This window comes from Manacus vitellinus, unplaced genomic scaffold, assembly GCF_001715985.3.
Source record: "Manacus vitellinus isolate BGI_N305 unplaced genomic scaffold, ASM171598v3 scaffold_7_pilon, whole genome shotgun sequence".
NCBI lineage: Eukaryota > Metazoa > Chordata > Aves > Passeriformes > Pipridae > Manacus > Manacus vitellinus.
In genome coordinates this window covers 27,025,613-27,044,349 of record NW_021940813.1, presented here as the reverse complement: position 1 = coordinate 27,044,349, position 18,737 = coordinate 27,025,613, and the positions used below count along the sequence as shown (strand labels likewise).

The 18,737-nt window shown below is 42.5% G+C and overlaps 1 protein-coding gene across 1 annotated transcript in view; it reads left to right on the top strand.

Annotated features, from left to right (window-relative positions):
- The first annotated feature begins 9,219 nt into the window (after window positions 1–9,219).
- Window positions 9,220–18,737, top strand: part of NPAS2 (neuronal PAS domain protein 2) — a 52,181-nt gene continuing 42,663 nt past the window's right edge. Inside the window, exons 1-3 of the mRNA XM_018083958.3 lie at window positions 9,220–9,270; window positions 14,068–14,216; window positions 17,460–17,551. Coding sequence (XP_017939447.1) covers window positions 9,239–9,270; window positions 14,068–14,216; window positions 17,460–17,551 — 273 coding nt within the window. The 5' untranslated portion in view covers window positions 9,220–9,238. The remainder of the gene's footprint in view (window positions 9,271–14,067; window positions 14,217–17,459; window positions 17,552–18,737) is intronic.

Sequence of the window (18,737 nt, the reverse complement as noted above, 5' to 3'; positions counted from 1 at the left end):
ATAAACACTTAACAAACAAACAAGTGGGGGGAATGAGACCAACCTACGTCAGCTCCTGGACATCTTGCTTTACATTCCAGTGCGACCACAGCCTGTTTAATTGTATGGAAAGAATTAAAATGATCTTGTCAAGACTATTGCTGCCAGAAAACAAAGAGAACAACTGACAACAGTCCCATTGAAAAAGACTTATTTTCTGCTTGTGTTGATGATTCCCAGGTAGTTCATGCCAAACAAAATAACAATCCCGTGTTTTTGACAAATAAATCTTTATAGTATTATACTTGCATATTCTGCCAGTTTTCCTGTATCAGCTGAACATTTGACCATTAGAAGATTGTAGGTCAGATGTTATATTATTCTACTTATTTGTAGAAGCAAATTAACAGATTCTTACAGCTGAGAATACTTTATAACTGAGACCCTTTTCAAAGGAAGATTTCAGAGCTAATATTTGAAAAATAATCTGTGCAGCTCTACCTCCACATTTAGACCTGGATTTTGCAAAGATATACATACGTGAGGGGCTTTTTATAGCAGCATAGAGTTAAGCACATGTTAAAGTCTTTGTAGATTCAGGACTTCTGATACTATGAGGATTAAAGTTTTATAAATACCTAAAACAGATTAAGAACATGAGAAGTAGAGAGAGAAGAAAAACAGTTTTAACAGTCAAGGGCTGTTCTGATGAGAGGCATTTTTCTTCCTTTTTTTTTTTTTTTGCTAATTCTATCATAAAGTGAGTATTTTTTAAAATCAATATCTATAAATGGTGTGACAAACACCTGACATCCAGACAAAGTTAAGATATGTGTCTCACATTCTTTTTTCCTAGAGAGCAAGTTTATTAAGTAGGAGGGATGTCAGTGTAGGGGAGACAGTGCACAAGCTATTTCTAGTACAGAGATGAAAAGCGTAACAAAATAGATTTCAAGAACATGTATCATTTAGGAGCTAATTCAGAGGCTCTGATTTGTTTAGGATATTTCCAGTGGTAGCCAGCTCAGTAGATCTAGAATCACAGTACAGTTCAGGTTGGAAATGACTTCAGAGGTTTCTAGTCCAACCTCCTGCTCAAAGCAGGGCCAGCTTTGAGGTTAGACCAGGCTGCTCAGGGTTTTGCCAAGTCAGGTCTTGAAAGCCTGCAAGGATGGGGATGGCACAGCCCCTCCAGGCAGCCTGCTCCACTGCCTTGCTGTCCGCATGGAAGAAAGTTTCTCCCTCTTCTTTAAACATATGGCCATTATTTCTGACCCTCCCATCCTGTACCACTATGAGAAGTCTGGCTCTGGTTCCTCATTGACCCCTTCTAGGCAATGAGGGGGCCATTAGGTGTCCCCAAAGCCATTTCTTGTCCAAACTAAGCCATCCCAGCTTCACCAGCCCCTTCGCATGAGGCAAGTTCTCCAGCCTCCACCACACTGCAGAGCTTTCTTCTGTTAATCTATCTCTTCTGTCCTAGAAAGGCCCAAATCAGTCACATTACTCTACATGTGGTATAACAAGTGCTGAGTGAAGGAACACAATCCCTTCCCTTGATCAGGGTCTGTTCCTCTCCATGCAGCCAGGGTGCTGTTGGCCATCCTTGTCCCCAAGGCACAGCACTGGCTCACGTACAACATGCTGCTTGCTGCCTGCCGGGACTCTCAGGGCCTTCCCTGCTCCCTGGTCAGTCCATCCTTAGCGTGTATCAGAGTGCAAGGCTCTTCATTCCCAGGTGTAGGACTTGGCAGTTGTCCCCATTGAATTTCATGAGGATTCATGTCTGTCCTTTACTCCAGCCTCTTAGTCTCTCCCATGATGACAGCCTCGCCTTTGAGCATGAAGCCAGGGTGAATGTTATCCACTGCTCTCTCCCCATCCACAGATCCTGTCATTTCATCATAGTAGGCAGTCAGGTTACTTTTGGTAAATCCACGCTGGCTGTTTCTGATCACCTTCTCCTCCATGTGCCCAGAGATGTGCTCTCACCGGACTCGCTTCATGATTTGTTAGGGACTAAAGTGAGGCTGGCTGGCCTGTTGCTCACCACAACACTCTTATGGCCTTTTTTGAAGGCCAGAATTTGCCTTTCTCCAGGCATAAGGGACCTCCCGCAGCTCCACAACCTCTCAAAGATGAGAGAGATCAGCCTAGCAAGGACACCAGCAAGTCCCCCAGCACCCAAAGAGGCAGGTAGTCAATCCCCATTGACTTATGTGGGTTCAACTTCCCTCAAGCTTCCTCAAGTTCCCTGAGTTGATCCTCACCTGTTGCTGCTGCTTCTGCTCCTCCCTGCCCCTGCCTCCAACACAGAGGTCTGGGAGACCTTGCTGGTGAAGACTGCTGCAAAGAAGGCATCAGTACCTCAGCCTTCTCTGTTTTTCTGTCACTAATTTACCTCCCCACGCACCCCCAGTACTGCAGCAGTCCCACACTGTCCTTATTCAACCTTTTCCTACTGAGGTAGCAGAAGAAGCTCTTCTTGTTGCCCTTGACATGCCTTGCAGGTGTCAACTTGAGGTGAGCTTTGGCTTTCCTGCCACCATCTCTGCATACCCTGTAAAGTCAATACAGAAAGACAATACCTCTGCCAGGTAATTTACCATCCCTTGCCACTTTGCTTATGCATAACCTTTGACAAATGTTTGGCTGTGCACAAGCTAGTAATAACTAAGCATTTAGCTGCCCTGTGCCTCAGTTTTGTTGACAAACGTCAGGTGCTGTCATGCAGGGATGCAGGGGTCTGAGCCACCTCGTGCACTCCATGGCAAGCCCAGATGCTTCGTCTCCATGGCTCATACAGAAGGCGAGAGGGCTGCCAGCAGACCACTGCAGTCACATCCTCCTCTGTTCATCACAGCAGAGATGTTACCAAACTGACCTACTTTCCCCATCCGCCCACGGAAGGCTAATCCTGTTTAGCATTGCTGGAAGGGGACGGGCACGCGGAGAAGGGCTCTGAGTTATACAGATGGCAGTCTTTGCTGATTAATGTTAGTTTAATTTGTTTGCCTTTCTGTTTCCAGCCATTCGAGGGGAGAGCAGAGCAGCGGTTGAACACGGGGATTCACTTAACCTGTTCACTGAAGTCTGAATAGCTTTAGTCATTCAGTAGTAATAGTAGCAATAAGGAGGATAATGAGCATTCATATACTGGTCTTCATCAGAGATCCCAAGCACTGCGCAAACTTTACATGTTGCTCACAAGAGAGATAGAAAGAGGCCTCTCACTTAGCCCGGTTGCTCTCCAGCACGGTGCTGCCAACGTCAGCCGTCTCACTCCTCACTTAAACTGATGTGAGCTACAGCACTTCTACACAGGGATTGCAGGCTGCACACCCCAAAATTCAGCCAGCACCAGGGAGAAGCTGAGGGGGAAAGCTGTCTAATAGCACAGGCCATAGGTGCAAGGTTTCTGACATGCAGAAAATAATACCTCTTCCCACTAAACAGAAATACTGTAAAGAATAAAACCAGAATATGCTCTGAGCCCGTACTTCTATTCATCATAATCTCGTAATACTCAGCTCCATTACCTGTGAGCATCTTCCTGTCATCCCCAGTTCAGAAGAACGGAGCATTAATTTATGTCAAACTCCATTATTTTCATTGTCTACATGTGGATTATTTTTAGTGTCTGTTTTGCTTTAAGCCTGTTACTATCTAAAGATTCATTGTACACATGTGTACATATGTAAAACACGGAGCAGTCGGTGAGGTTCATGAAGTCCAATATTTTCTCAAAAAGTTTTCTTCTTTTTTTTTTGGGAAGCCTCTAAACAACCTCTTCCTTAGTGTAAACAAATGTAGTAACCTATTAAATGCAGGAAGACTGTACTACACACTGTCAGGCCAGAATAGGTAAGTCTAAAGGTATATAGGTAGCTCTAAAGCTGAAGACTTACGATGCTACTGGATTTTTCCTTTACTCCTAAACCCAGTAATTCCCGTAACAATCTCAGCATTACATGACCCATGGTAACTTCAGACTATCATTTCCCCACTGAAAAGTCACATAACTTTCTGAAATAACAATGTTTATCATCAGGAAAGTGATTTTTCACTATCTTTTCTGAAGTTTTCTTAAGGCTACTCTGTTTACATTTTGATAAATTATTTTTATTGATATGGGTGGGGATGCGCTGTACTATGGACTACAGCATGTTCTTGTAACAGTTGGTAGGAATCTGTTGATTCGTTCTGATTTGTGTTTATACAGATTCTTCTGCTGTGTGTTCATGCCATAGCCTTCGTGGTGGGATATCCAAGTGCTTCATCCACATCACAGAAACTTGGAACAAGGCATTTAAATGGTCAGCTAGTCACTTCTTGCCTGTCACCATAGGACCTTTCCTACAGCTTCCCATTTGCTAATCTTTCTCTTTGCCTCCCACCAAGGCTTGGGAGGGAAATACTTTACTTGCTAGCATGTTTCATTTCAGAGCTCTGCTTAGCTGAGACAAAGCAGGTAGAGCTCCTGTCCACAGAGGTGCTTCCCAGCATGAACACCCATGGGACACCACCACTGACCAACCACGGTGCCTATCAGACCTTGTTCATCGTGCCAGGCTGGCAGTGGTGCCAGCACAGTGACCAAGCCACACTGTCCCCTATGCTACTGTGTGTCCAGAAACTGTGCCCCTGGCTCATGTCCAGAGACTGTACTCCCTTTTGGTGCCTTCTTACTATGTCTTGGAACCTATTCACTATACACAGGATGCCATGCATGGCTGCATCTGGCCTTTAACTCCTGAACCCCACCAAACATACCCATGTGTCTCCTTTATAACGCTGAGCTCTTCGCTGGCCTCATTCCTCGCCTTCGAAGAGGGGACAAGAGTAGCTCCCTGTTGAGGCAGCACAGATGCAACACTGAGCAGAGATGGGCCCTGGCAGCTGAGCAATGTGTCTGGAAGGTACGGGAGCATGTCTACCCTACACTCTGTTGCTCTTTTCCTTCAGCTTTTACAAGGGTGACAGTTATTGCGAAGATCAGAAGGTAATTCAAGATGTTTCATGCCAGTTTTTCGTCCAATTTTCCGTACAACCCTTGCCCATCCTCTCTGTTTGAGAGGGTTGTTCTCCAAGAGCAATATTATCGTCTTCACTTAGGATGGTTGTATTGTACCAGCATCCTAAGTGGTCTAAGGGTGAGGCCTAAGGTCTAAAGCTCAGGTACATCTGTAGTGGGTGGGAAGCAGCAGCAGGGTGTGGTGGGAACCCCCCCTCTCCCCAGGGCTGAGCATACCCTGTACAGGACAAGTGGTTGAATACCCAAGCAGGTCGATGGTGTGATGGAGGCAAACACCCCACCCTGCCAGAGAGGGAAGGGGACAAAAAGCCTATTTTTTTGTTTGGGCTGCCTGACATAAGGGCCAGAGGAGCACAAGCACTGTGATTTCCCACCAGGCTTCCCCAGGCACATCCCAGGACCTCTGAGAGAAATTTACATCTCTGATTTAATTCAGCTGAGTTGAACAACTATGATTAAAAATTCTCATTAAATATCAGGCTGATTTGTAGGAACTATTAGTTGGCCTTGTGGCAAGTTAGTGGGAAATCAACAGCTGATTACTTACATTTGAGTGTGAATAGAATATCCTTATGAGCAGTAGGACAGAAAGGAGAGAAACCAACCTCACCAGAACAGAAGAGTAGTAGTTTAGCTCACTAAAATAAATGTTTCTAGCACAGGATAAGGTGATCAGTGCTAGATGAATTTTTATAGTGCAAGCCCTGTGTCCACTGGGAATAGACTGTATCAAAATAAACATGTGCAACCTCTCTTCTGAAGCAGGCTGGTGCTCTGCCTGAACTACTTTTTTCCCAAGCAACTACTCATTGTATGAATGTGGTGGGGATGTTTGTGCTATAATTCTCCTTCTAATAACTAAGCCAGAGGTACATGGTTAACAGTTTTAGCCAGTCTTTTGTTTCCAGAATGCCACTCTTCCCCACTTGTAGGTATGCATCTTTCTGTATGTTTGTCTGAGTACCCCCCCAATGGGAGTATGCGAGCTTTCTCCTCCTTTTTCCAGGTGGTTTCCATCTTTTTGAGCTATCATCACTCCTTGATGATAACGATGTTACAGTGAAGCTCCAGTATAACTGTCACTGTTAAATACTCTGTCAGCAGGAGTTGCATCATGTGATGTTGTTACCCATAGGTTTACAAATTGTCTTTGTTAGCATGAAAGGATTCTTCAAATTTTGAGAAATCCTTAGGCCACTTGTTTTTTTTTATGTCACTTCTCTGAAGGGGAGCTATGGCACAGAGCCATGGTGTTTACTGCCCTCCATCATTGCCGTGAGCTGGAATTTCCTCCTAAACCAGGCACTGACTGGGATGAGACAGTAGATTTCTGGTTTGCAATTAGGGACCTTCCCAGCTGAGGGACTAGGAGGATAACATAAAGCAAGCAGGTTCCACTAAGCACATATTTAAGCTCTATGCCATGGGTCCATCAAGGTGTAAGCCAGCTTCTGGTGGGGCTCAGGAGAGGGATGGCAATATCAGTTTGCAACACTAGTATACTCTGATGTATCTATTTTATTGAGAACAGTTTTAATCTCGTATGGTACATATGTACTGGCAAACCCTGTTAGCAATGCTTATGATGCTCTTGAAATTTTGCCATGTGAGCAAACAGAAGCAAAATGACAATTAGAAATTGTCTCACACTAGCAACAGCACAGCAGGTCCAGAATTTCATGTCAGTCAGTGAGAAACCTTGTTTAATGGAAGCTGGCCATGAGTTGTTTTACAGATCTAGCCATATCCTTGGCAGAACAGACCACTTAGATCTGTTGCTCTCTCTCAAGAGAAGAGGCTTCCTGGCAGTGTAATTTCTTGATGGTTTACAGGGTACAGCTGTAGGACAACCCTTTCCATTAGGTACATTGCGCTTCTCCTAAACAGCTGGAGCTGAGCAACACTGATGCTGACTGCCTCACCCATTCCCATCCTTCCTCACAGCCACTCAGGGCTCTTGTCCCCATATTTCTGCTTTCTCTTGGGAAACCAGAGGAGGCTGCAGTGCAGCAGAGGAAGACCTTTAGGGATTCAGGGAGAGCAACTTCTTTTGCTGGCACTGCCCATTTTGCTTGTAATACCCTAGATTCAATAGGGGTGCATGCTACAGGGCATTTTGTGCTGTGCTGTGAGGGTGGTGAGGCACAGAAACAGGTTGCCCAGTGAGGTTGTGGATGCCCCAGCCCTGGCAGTATTCAAGGCCAGATTGGTAAGGCCTTGAGCAACCTGGTCTAGTGGGAGGTGTACCCCCCCACTCCTTTGGAACTAGGGGATCTTTAAGGTCCCTTCCTTTAAAGAAGGGACCGTAACATTCTATGATTCTGAGTGAAGGTTTAGCAATGAAAGTCTGCAAAATCCTAAATGCTAACCCTTGCCATATTAGCGATGCCTTCTGTATTCTTGAATAGTGTGTGTGAACATTTCAGTTGCAATAAGCGATCACATAACAACAAAACTGAATATTGTCGCTACATTTTAGCCTGAATTAGTTGAAAACGCACTTGTTGGGATAGCAGTCATTACGGAACTGAACAAATAAGCACCTAAATTATTTGTTAAACACTGATAAATAAAATTTAGCTGGGCCTATAAATTTTCCTGTTCCAAAATACAGATTATGATATGGCTGACTTGGCTGTTTTGCAAGTCCAAATAAATAGCCAGAAAAAAAATCTAAAAACTACATGATATTGTTTGTTATTTTGTTCTGTATAATAGAATTCAGCAACTTAAATTTGCCAGTTATTACTAAAAAACCCAGTCCTTTGGCCTTCATATTTCCTCTTTATGCTTGTCCATCAATGAGCTGTGAAGTAGTAGCTTTATCCTCCAATCAGTGACCCCCAGCTTTAATTCCTCATAACTCATTTGATAAAAAGTTACAGGGTAGTTTTGTTTTCTTAGCTAACTCTTGAGTAACGACCAGGCAGAATATTGCTTTAAGAGAACTAGTAGCAGAAGGAAGGAATTTATCCACTGTTCTTGCTATCAATAAGTTTTCACTCCTGTTTCTTCATAAAATATTCTTTAAACAGGCAAATTTATCTGTGACTCATATGTGGAAAATAACATGGGCTTAAATAAAGCCAAGCAATTAAATTCCCTCCGCCCCCTTCCAGTTTTATTCATGTCTTACATGTTGAGGACTCATTAAATGAGAAACATTGATTGCTGAAAAGGAGTGTTATCATTGACTGTCATTATGCCGCTGCTTTGAAAATGATGCTTTGACAATATCCAGGGTTTGTACCAGCATTTTGCTGCTGTTACAGAAAATATTTTTGTGGGATGCAGCACCATGTGGCTTTTGTACCCAATATGGGTGCCATGAGAGGCTGCAGCAGCACAGAGCTTCTTTCTCAACCTGAAGTGGTTACAGCTGAAGCATCACTTTTTTTATAAGGCCCCTGGAGCAAAGGAGAGTGGGCAGTGTACTGGTGACAAGTGTTTCTGAGGCACTCAGTCTTTAGCAGGACCACTCTTGTATTTTTCCCTTTGCCTTGCCTACACAAATTTACTTAATTTACCGTTTTTTACTCTGTGGCTTTATGGACATACCTTGTGCTCAGAGTACTTTCTCTTTACAGCTCAAACTGGTGGAGCAATTGGACTACAAAACTGACTGCAGGTCACCACATTCTGGCGGGATTTATGAGGAGACTTTGAATTTTGGGTGTAATTCAGAAGAGTTACTACCATCCCTTTCGGCTTTGGGAAAGGGCCCACAGAGGAGGACGAAGAGCCTCCCAGTAGGAAGATCTCCCTTGGTAGTCAAAGGCATCAGTGATGCTGACTCTTGCAGTGGAGATTGTTTTGAGGGGAATGTGGGAACACTGAAAATGCCTTTTCAATTTGGACAGGCCCCAGGGTTCATTCAGCCTACAGGTTTGCAGAGAGTTACCTCCATATGAAAAAATCCCAAAGAAGTGGCTGGTTTTGTACTGTGCTGATGCACTCTGTGGTGCCTGGGAGCCTTGATCCCTGACTAAAGCCCTAAGGCTAGCGTAATGCTCAGGAATAACATTACCCACAATGGATGTTTCCTAAAATCAGGGACTGTGGCATAAAGCACTGCTGACACATTTATCTGACCTGGATATCATCACTCTGTTATTAAAATGAAATAGAGCGACTGTGAGATTAACCTGCAAGTAGAGCTAACAAAATGACAATTCATAATGATTCTCACATTCCTTCAACAGAAAAAACTGCTTAGACAATCTAATGGATGAAGATGAGAAAGACAGAGCAAAGAGGTGAGCACCTTTTCTTTTATAATTCTCTGTGATGAGCTTTATACTGTTTGTTGCTGCAGAAGCTGTTTTATCCATAATCAATTAATCAAAGAGAGAGAGAGTAAAATACAGTCAAGCACAACTTGAAAAACTGCCATCTCACAGACTCCTACTCTTGGCTGCCCTGTAAGAAGAAAATAATGTAGCAGTGTTTCCTGTGGAAAATTTAAAAAAGCCGAGGCATTGATCGTTTTCTTCACATTACTGCAGAACATCAGAACTGAACCACCAACAACGTACTCCTGCCTCTATAATACATCATCTGAGCTTTCCAAGTGTACAAAAATGTGTTGGTTTTTTTTTAATACATTTTGCAAAAGAAAAAGAACTGAAAGAGTGGGGGGTTTTTTCCTATTAGGATGGTCCTTTATTCATCAGTGCCTATCTCACAGTAATGAAAACACCCAGAAGTTACCTTCAGAGCAGAAAAAGACCATGAAAAGTCAGCCCTAAACTGGCACAAACCTATATTCACACATATCCTGCACTCAGTCAAGTCCTAGTTGGCGGGAATTTGTTGTAAACCCTTTGTGGGGAGAGAAAAGGGGTGTTTCAAGGCAGAAGACCTATGGCAATAAAACTCTTAATAACTGTCAGAGCTGACTGACATCTGCAGAAAAGCGGTTTGGAAGCATTCGAGGTTATCAATGCCGCAGCCTGCAGTTTAATTACTTTAGAGAGGGCTGTGGGTTGCCCACATTTTTCCCCTTGGTTCCCTCTAATGAGAGTATTTCCAGTCCAGGCACAAGCAGTTGATCCAGTTTCATCTCTTTTGATTCCTTCTCCGCTTCTTTCCCTCCCTGCAGCTTTTTCTCACCAATATAGGTCAGCACGGGCTGCAGCCAAGCTCAGCTGTTCCCCTTTGCTCCCATTTGGAGAGGGTGCAGAAGGGAGCCCACCTTGCAGCACCACTTCACCTTCTTAAGGCCTGATTATCTTCAAGATATTTGTGTGTTAATTGTTTAATAAAAAAAAAATGCATTAAACAAGTGAATATATGAAAAAAATAGGATAACACGTATCCTCACTATCAGTGATTGTCATCACCATCTGGTATGGCTTTCATGCTGTTTGTTCCCAGAGGGAAATTTTTGTCATACCTTGGGGCAGGCCTCTATCAGGGTGCATAAAACAAATAATAACTTTGAAAATGAAGAAAGGAAATTGCTTCTTTAAATTGTAATTTAAGTACATGTAGCTTTTTAGAAATAAAGCTAGATTTGAAATGAAGTTTGAAATCATGAGAGGCTTCATGAAGGTCTAAAGTTAATACATTATATTAAAACCGTTCAGATTCATTTAAAAGCTACAGGTTTTCTTCCAAAGCTTTAAAGAAAGTCAAACTCTGGAGAAGCCATTTGATGGGCATTTTGCTGCCATGTGTTGAAAACTGAGGACTCTCACCTGTCCCATGCCATAGGAGAAATGCTTTCTTTGTTTTCTTCTATTCGGTGTAAGGACTGGGTGTCTCAGTGCTGAGAAACACGAGAGAGGATAAAAAAAGCCAAGAAAATTGTTCTCTCATTTTCTCAGTTAAAAGTAGGTGAGACTGAAAATTTTTGAATCTTATGTCTACGGGGGTGGACTCAAGCCAGGAGCTGGGTTTCTCAGGTTAGAAATACACAGACACACCATTTATATCTGCTGCAATGCATTAGGCACATACGGTTTGTATTATACAGACATGAAAAGGGGATCCATCCTCTCCTGAAAAGAGGCACTTGCACTCCCACCCTTGTGCCAACTGTTAGTATTTGGCCAAGATATATAGCTCTTCCTTTAGGACACTGGTTAAATTGAGACCCATTCTGCATCATCTGACTCCCGAAGGCAGAGCTCCACTCCAAAGACCTGAGAACTAAAATGTGGATATGTGGCACCACACTTGGGAGCACTGAAGACCTATGTGAGGTCTTCTGAGCTTCTGGAGATCAGAAACCATAATTTCATTTTCAGTTCTTTGATGCTAGGTGAGGTTTATTTTATTTTATGGATTTATTAATTCTAAACAAAAAGCGTGCTTTGTGCACTTTTTTCTCTATTTGCTTTTCTTTCGGTTTGCTTTAATAGTAAATAATTTTAAATACTTTTTTTACAATTCAGTTGAATTCCAAATTCCAACCAAAACCAGCTTGAAGTGAACCATGAGAAAGTGCTTAATCATGAAGACTACCACCTGCCATTTTCCACTGAAATAAAAAGTAAATTTAAGAATCTGAATGAAGGTATGTGGTACAGTTACTTGCATTAATGCATATATAACATACTACACTGGACAGTAAAAAGAAATACAAAATTTAATGTACAGTCACATTTCATTGTAAATCAGCAAAATGTAGTGGCTCCTAGTCAGTCATATCCGTCTCTCTTTAAGAGAACAAGTAGCAAATATGTAAGAGAACAAAAATGGCTGTTTATAACACATGTCAAATTGGTGATTTTGACCATTCTGAATTCAGGCTGTCCTGTATTGCCTTTAGCTGTATTACTGAAAGTCCTGATTTTATTCATACTGTGGCTCCTTCTTCCTCTTGAATATGCTGTAATCTTTTTGGGAGTAGCAAGGAAGAAGGAAAACTGGGACAAATAGTATGGAATTAAGACAGAGGTTGTTTGAGCTTACTGTAATTGTATGCCCTAGCAGTGAAGTAAGCAAGTCTAGGAAATAATCTTCAAAGGGAAGTGATGAAAATGGTCTTATTTAATACATTTATAACTATACTAAACAAAATATTTTCAATTGTGCAGGGATAGTTTTTATCTTTTTTTCCCAATTTTTATTTTTTTTTTCTTTTCAAAATTTTACTGTAATCATCGATTCAGATCTTGGTAGAGTTATTTCCACTAGAGAAGTTTTTATATTTCCTTTGTGAATAAAATGTCAAGTCTTAAAAATAGATACTTTATATTTTTGTCAAGGCATTTTTTTATTTTTTTTAAAGCACCACTTTCCCTATCGACAGTTGGTGGTTTATTTTATTTTCAGGGAAATCTGGACTCTTTAAGCTTAAAATGAACTGGGGATTGAATTATGAGGAACTAAAGTGTTGATATTCTTAATGTCCCCTTGAACTGTAGAGAAATAGGATAAGACTGGAGGTTTTCACATCTTGTTCTGACAGCCTTTTGCACTGTAATAAGAACAGGCTGAAATCAGTCAGGCAGTATCCACCCAATCTCTTGTGTTCAAAGCTGTAAAATAATCAAGCGTTGGCTTCTATCCAGTGTATCTCCGAGAGTGTTCAGGGTTGAGAGCAAGACAAACAAAAATTACCCTTCTGTCAGTAGTAACATCCAGAAGCCTCTGTAGTGATTTCTCTGCAGAAAATGTTTATTGCCATTCTGGTCCTTGGAGGGGATGTAGATGCTGGGCTAAATTCTTCTCTGATTTTCAGCAGTGTGGATCCAGAGCTGCTTATGAGGCACAGCATAGTTAGCTGGGACCGAGAAATCCAGAGAACCAGCCTCTTGGCTTTTCTTTCCTGTCTACATGTAACCAGATTTTTAGATCTTTACATAATTGACGAGGCAAATCTTGTCTGCTTGAGGACCTTTCAGAAAAACAAACCTTCTGGGTTATATTTATTTCTATTTTCACATGGCCAGAGAAGTCCAGGTGATAACCTCCAAGTCAGACTATTGTGGTATTCATTGGAACAATTCAGAAAACACTTGTTTGGGTATAGAGTGACATGTAATTAAAAAAAACCCCTAAGTGTACATGCTGAAAAGATTATCAACTGCCTTAATGATAGTATCATGATGGTGCCAAAACACCCCAAATGAAATCAGATTCTTTTTTTCCTGTGAGCTCTTATAATGCAGCAGTAGAAACAGACTCTCTTTGACGAGTCTGTGAGCTAAACAGACAAGACTGGTGAAGAAAGCTGTAGAGTCTTTGTTTTACACCTAAAGACTCAGGGCACCATGATATTAAGTGATTTTCCTAGTGGCACACAGAGATTAAGAGCAAGCACTTCTGGCACTTCTGAGACCCCAGATCTGGGAAGACATCCTAGCCTCAGCTCTAGTCTTTGCTGGGGTGAGCCATGCTGATGCTCTCTGTCCTGCTTACCCATATGACCTTGGAAAGGAGAATGAACAAGGTGGCATATGAACTAGATGGGAACTGCAGCAACTTCTAGTCAGGTCCTTGATCTTAATGACTGGAACACAACAACCTGATTCTTCTCTGTCAGCCTGGAGGTGGGCAGACCACCTGTGACCGGAGCGGGAGGTCCCTCTAGGTGAATCCAGCTCCAGTGCAATGGCTGCAGGACTGGGGTCCCTCTCTTCGGTTAGGACTGCACAGATGGCTATGATCCACTCCCCAGTCTTCTTTATGAACAAGTTTACTGTTGTTACAGTATTCCTATTTCTTCTCATTCTGAGTGCCTCTTCAGAGGCTGCATGAACTTTCAAGATCCTACATATATCTAGGAGATGTGCAGAGCTCCTTCAACTACAGGCTCAATGCTAATCTGACAGGCTCAACCAGAGTGTCCAGAGGCAGCACAGAAGGGCGAGCAGAGCCTCCATCTCCCCAGTGGATACCAAAGGTGGCTCAAAGGCAAGAACAGGAGGTGGGAACTTCTGTTTCCTACTTCCTCTGCAATTTTGCTGGAATCCAGTGTCAGTCTTCACATGCTGAGGGATGCAGCAAGCTAATTTCTTTGTGTCTACATTACAAAGAGCAGGTACATGATCATTTTTCCTCTTGGTCTGCTCATCCTTTTTTTTCTTTTCCCCTGTCTACAGGGCTTCACGTAACAAGTCTGAGAAGAAGAGGCGCGATCAGTTCAATGTTCTCATCAAAGAGCTCAGCTCCATGCTTCCAGGCAACACTCGCAAAATGGACAAAACTACTGTGCTGGAAAAAGTCATTGGCTTTCTGCAGAAACACAATGGTAAGATTTACTGCAGCTCTTCATGCATTTGCTAGACAGTTACTATAATATCCTGTTTCCTTCAGTGATTATCAGAATGGCTTGAGTGACCTAAAAGTGCCAACATAAGGTGTTTGGGTTTTTTTCTGTCGCATCAAGAAAGATAATTTCTAAACACTGTGTTGCCCAAATCCATCTTCTTGTTTGCTCTTTAGTTGAAGATGATTCTCAGCCTGCTAGAGAAGGGGGCGAATGGCAGGCACCAAGGGGAAGAGGGTAGCAGTGCCCTGCAGCACACATGAAGAAGAGAGATGCTTTGAGCAAGAGAGATTTGGGGCCAGAGGGAAGATTCCCTTCCTTGAAATTTGCAATATTCTGAGCAGAGGAACAAAGCATTCACCCCAGCTTCTCTGCAGATAAATGCAGGGAAGCAATCTGTTCATTACCCCTGCTCCTCAGTGGACTGTGTAGGACTCAATTTTCCACATTGAGCAGAAAACTCAGAACAGAAAGCACCTCAGTTTTTGAAGTTGGCTTCAGCAAACTGCATCCACAGACAGCTGACATGCTTCACCCTGTTTGCACAAAGCAGAAGCTACATCACATTTGCACAGCATCCAGTTGCACTAAAAAAGCTCAGCCTCGGAAAGCCAGGAGTTTATTTTTTAAATTGCTCCAGCATTGACAGGTCCCTTAGAAATGAACCTTCACAGAGGGCAGAGGAGATTTCTGACCTTGCTGATCTAGTCTGTTTGGTCCATTTTCTACTGAGTGAGAGGAATGTGCACTGTGGCCTTCCAGATGTATGGACATCCACCAGCAGCAGTCAGTTGAAACAGTTCTCCCTTATAAATCAGGGCACTGGTTTAAAATGGGGCTCTCTTGCTATGCCCCTGTGAGGAAGAGTCTTCGATGTGTGACTGTGAGGAATGGCCTGGGCCCCACAAAGCAGAAAGGGGTCTCACGAGCTGATGCACCACATCACCTGACTCACCTTTGCTCATGCATCACCTCCCTCCTGCACTCCCTGGAGAACTCTGGGTGAAACAGAAAACACTATAAAAACTCCTATAATCATGACTCCCAACATAATGGAGTCACAAATGTCAATATTACTGAGGAAATAATTACAATGATTCTGTTGTTAGAGTGCAGTTTGTCCTTAAATGAATTTTTGCCACAGACAAGATAGAATTGTTTTGAAGTTGGAAAAGACCTTTAAGACCATTAAGTCCAACCATTAACCTATGGTTTTATACAGGAAGGGACAACTAGGACAAAGTTTAATAATTGTATATAATTTTTTTTAAAATTACAGTAATAATATATCTTTTCTTTTTAGCTGCCCAAGGCAGAGTAAAGGAGGATGTGCATATGTTCAAATATAAAGCCAAGCAAAGAACAATCACACAAGGTTTGAATAAGTGTGGATAGATGTAGCTGATGGCCCAAATAATTTACTCCAAAAGGCACTTTTTCTTGAAGAACAACTAGGTAAAAGAAAGCTAACAGTCACAAATCCTTCCACAGCAATTGGGTCAAAATGTGACTGGTTTTTGTGCACTTGCTAAAAAAAGCAAATGTTATCTATTTTTAAACCAGATTAGTAGTCACACAATATAATACAAAGCATCAGCATTTAAAAATGTTGATTATCTTCCATGTACTTTGGATCTGGTTTATTCAATCGTATTTCCCTTTCATTTAGTGGGCTAAACCAAGATTTTAGTCATAATGGAGGAGGAGGTCAGTTTTCAGATTTTTCCCTTCATAAACAGTCTCCTTCTTCATAATCCACAGAATCTCCCAAATCTCAAGTAATTCTTCCAACAGTCGCCGTTTCATGTACATTAGCTTTTCCAAGCTACAGATCTGCTGAAAGTATCCTATATTCTGAAACTATTTAATAAAAATCTGATGGACTCTTTTTCCTTAGTCTGGTTTTCAAACCTCTGTGTAAAACTGTGGGAGCTGTGGAGAGCTGCTGTGCTACCAGTGACAGCCCCCAGCAGTGCAGAAAGTGAGTCAAACGAGCTGGTAAAAGCAGGCGTCTGCATCTCCACTAATACAGCCTGAACGGAGGTTTTGATTTCTTTCGAGGTGACAAAATGCACAGGCACTCATATAAGTGTCTTTAGTATCATTTATCCATTTGCATTTCTGTGGCCAGTTTGCCTATGTGCTCTGAATATGGAGCATTGGGTGTTACATGCTCTGGAAGTGTTAATCAGTAGGATTAATTAGCAGGCAGTGCTGAAAGGAGAAGACAGTCTGTGCTCACTGTTCCCTCACTACTAGAGCTGAGTGAGGAAGCACTCTTAGAGAAGCAGAGCGAGCAGCTAACTAAACCAGCTCTAGTCTCTCTAAATTCTAAGATCTGTCCCCCATAACCCTGTCTTACTAAGGCAGAGCTAACATCAGTGACTGTTTTCCAATGGAAACAGCTACCCCCAGTATGGTCCCCAGTTTCAGTGCAAAGTTGTGACTTGTTACCCCAGTGTGCCTGCACCCCTTCACGGAAAGCCCTCAGGGAGCGAGCCCTCTGCAGGCTGCTGTGGGGTCAGCATTGGCCAACAACAGGGCAGACCACCCTTTGGTGTCTCACGGGCTGACAGCACAGGAGACCCTGCCCTCCAGACAGGATTTGGGATGAGAGGCTGGTTCCCTCTCCTGGGCTGCCCTGCACAGTGGGGCTGGAGGTAGGCACAAGAGGCAGTGGTGGCAGTAGCAACAGTGTAAAGCTGCTGCAAATGCTCCTGTTTCTCTCGCATTTTGGAAAACAAAGCAAGAGCTCTGCTGTTCGGGGTCATCCCCCTTTGGGGCTCCTCTGAAGAAGTTTTCTTGCTGCTCCCTCTTTGTCACAGAAGCTGTAGGCTGAACCCTCTCCAGAATCATAATTTTGAAACTGGAAAATTGTAAATAGCAGTTTGACACGTGTTAATACTTGCCTTGATTTTAATTTCATGCAAAGTGGTTTTATCTTTTGATTAATACCCCAGTAATGCGGCTTGAGGCCAATGGCCTTGTGAATACAGACTCCCACTGAAGTCAGTACAAGTTGACCTGAGTAAAAAATGAGGAAAACATTTCAAGATATGGGCCGGTTGAAATAGTTATTACTGTCTCTGTATGCAAAACCCATGCTTGAAAACTGCAATTTTTGAATGTAAAGGTGATTTTTCTCTTTTCATAGCAATTCATATTTGTTATTGCAAGATAGAAGTTAATTTAAATTTTAAAGATGTAAATGTTTTATTTGTCTAGAAGTCTCAGCACAGACGGAGATTTCTGAAATTCAGCAGGACTGGAAGCCTTCATTTCTCAGCAATGAAGAATTCACCCAGCTGATGTTGGAGGTGAACATGAATATATACCTTTCCTAATTTTGTCTAACAGTCGTGGAAACACCCATGCATCTAGAATAAACTGTCATCTGCAGTTCCAAAAGAGGAGGTTTCAGGTACTGCTGTATTTGACCATCAAGCAGAGCTATCACCAGGACAAGGGATTAAAGTCCTCACTTGTTGCTCTTCACTCTCAGCGGTGCCATTGCACCGCGCTGCCGCAGCATGCTAAGCTGTGTAGCAACTCTCAAGAAGTGCAATCCAGGGGAAAGATTCAAATTACAGGTTATATTTTATTTTTACAAGCAGAGGTGAGGTGAAGAGCATGTGGCAGTTTTTCTCCTGTTCTTGGAAGGCATTATTATTACCTAATATTTATGCAAGGCTAGCACCTAAAAAGCAACAGTGCCGCATCCCCCTAGTGCTAGATGCTGTACTAGCAGATAAAGCCCGACAGCTACTCTTGGTTTGATACAGTTGATGCTTCCACTCTGATTTGCAACGCCCTTATCAAACAATTTTTATTCTAACATTTTGCAATTATAGTTTTTAAATTATACCATAGGTCCTTTTAATGCTAGCTGGGATTTGAAGGGACATAACCGAGTGGTGATTATGTAGGTTCAAAATGAAATGCAAATGAGCTGCTAAAATGTATTTTTCTCTCTCAGTAACAGCTAGAATCATCTTTAGCGAGGATCTTTTCCTGTACTAAACACATGGAGGTTTCATGGCCCCATGGTGTCCTTTGAGAACAAGCTTCTCTTCCTCCCACAAATGATATGAATATGGGACATGATCCAGGCTCTGGCAGTGGGGAGGGAAGGATATTGGGAAACATCTTCACCCACCAAGGGGTTGCATAAAGCTGGGTCAGATTGCTGCTCCCAGGGGCTGGAAGTCCCTTGGCCATTGCAGTTTGTTGTGATGAGACTCCCCTGGTCTAGTTTTATAAGGCACTTTGCTCCCCTTGCTCTGACAACCACCCATTCCCATCTCAGTGCACAGGAACTTAACATACATAACTCCTTCAGTCTGCACTGAAATATGTCCCTCAGATAGCAATAAATTGGCAGTTGTTTTGACGGGCAGGGCCTTTGTTGATTCTACTTGTATGCTACGAAATTTTATATTAAACAATCACTTTTGGTTTCCCAGCTTATAAATCACCTTCTTGCTACTGTGATTTTCCGTGCCC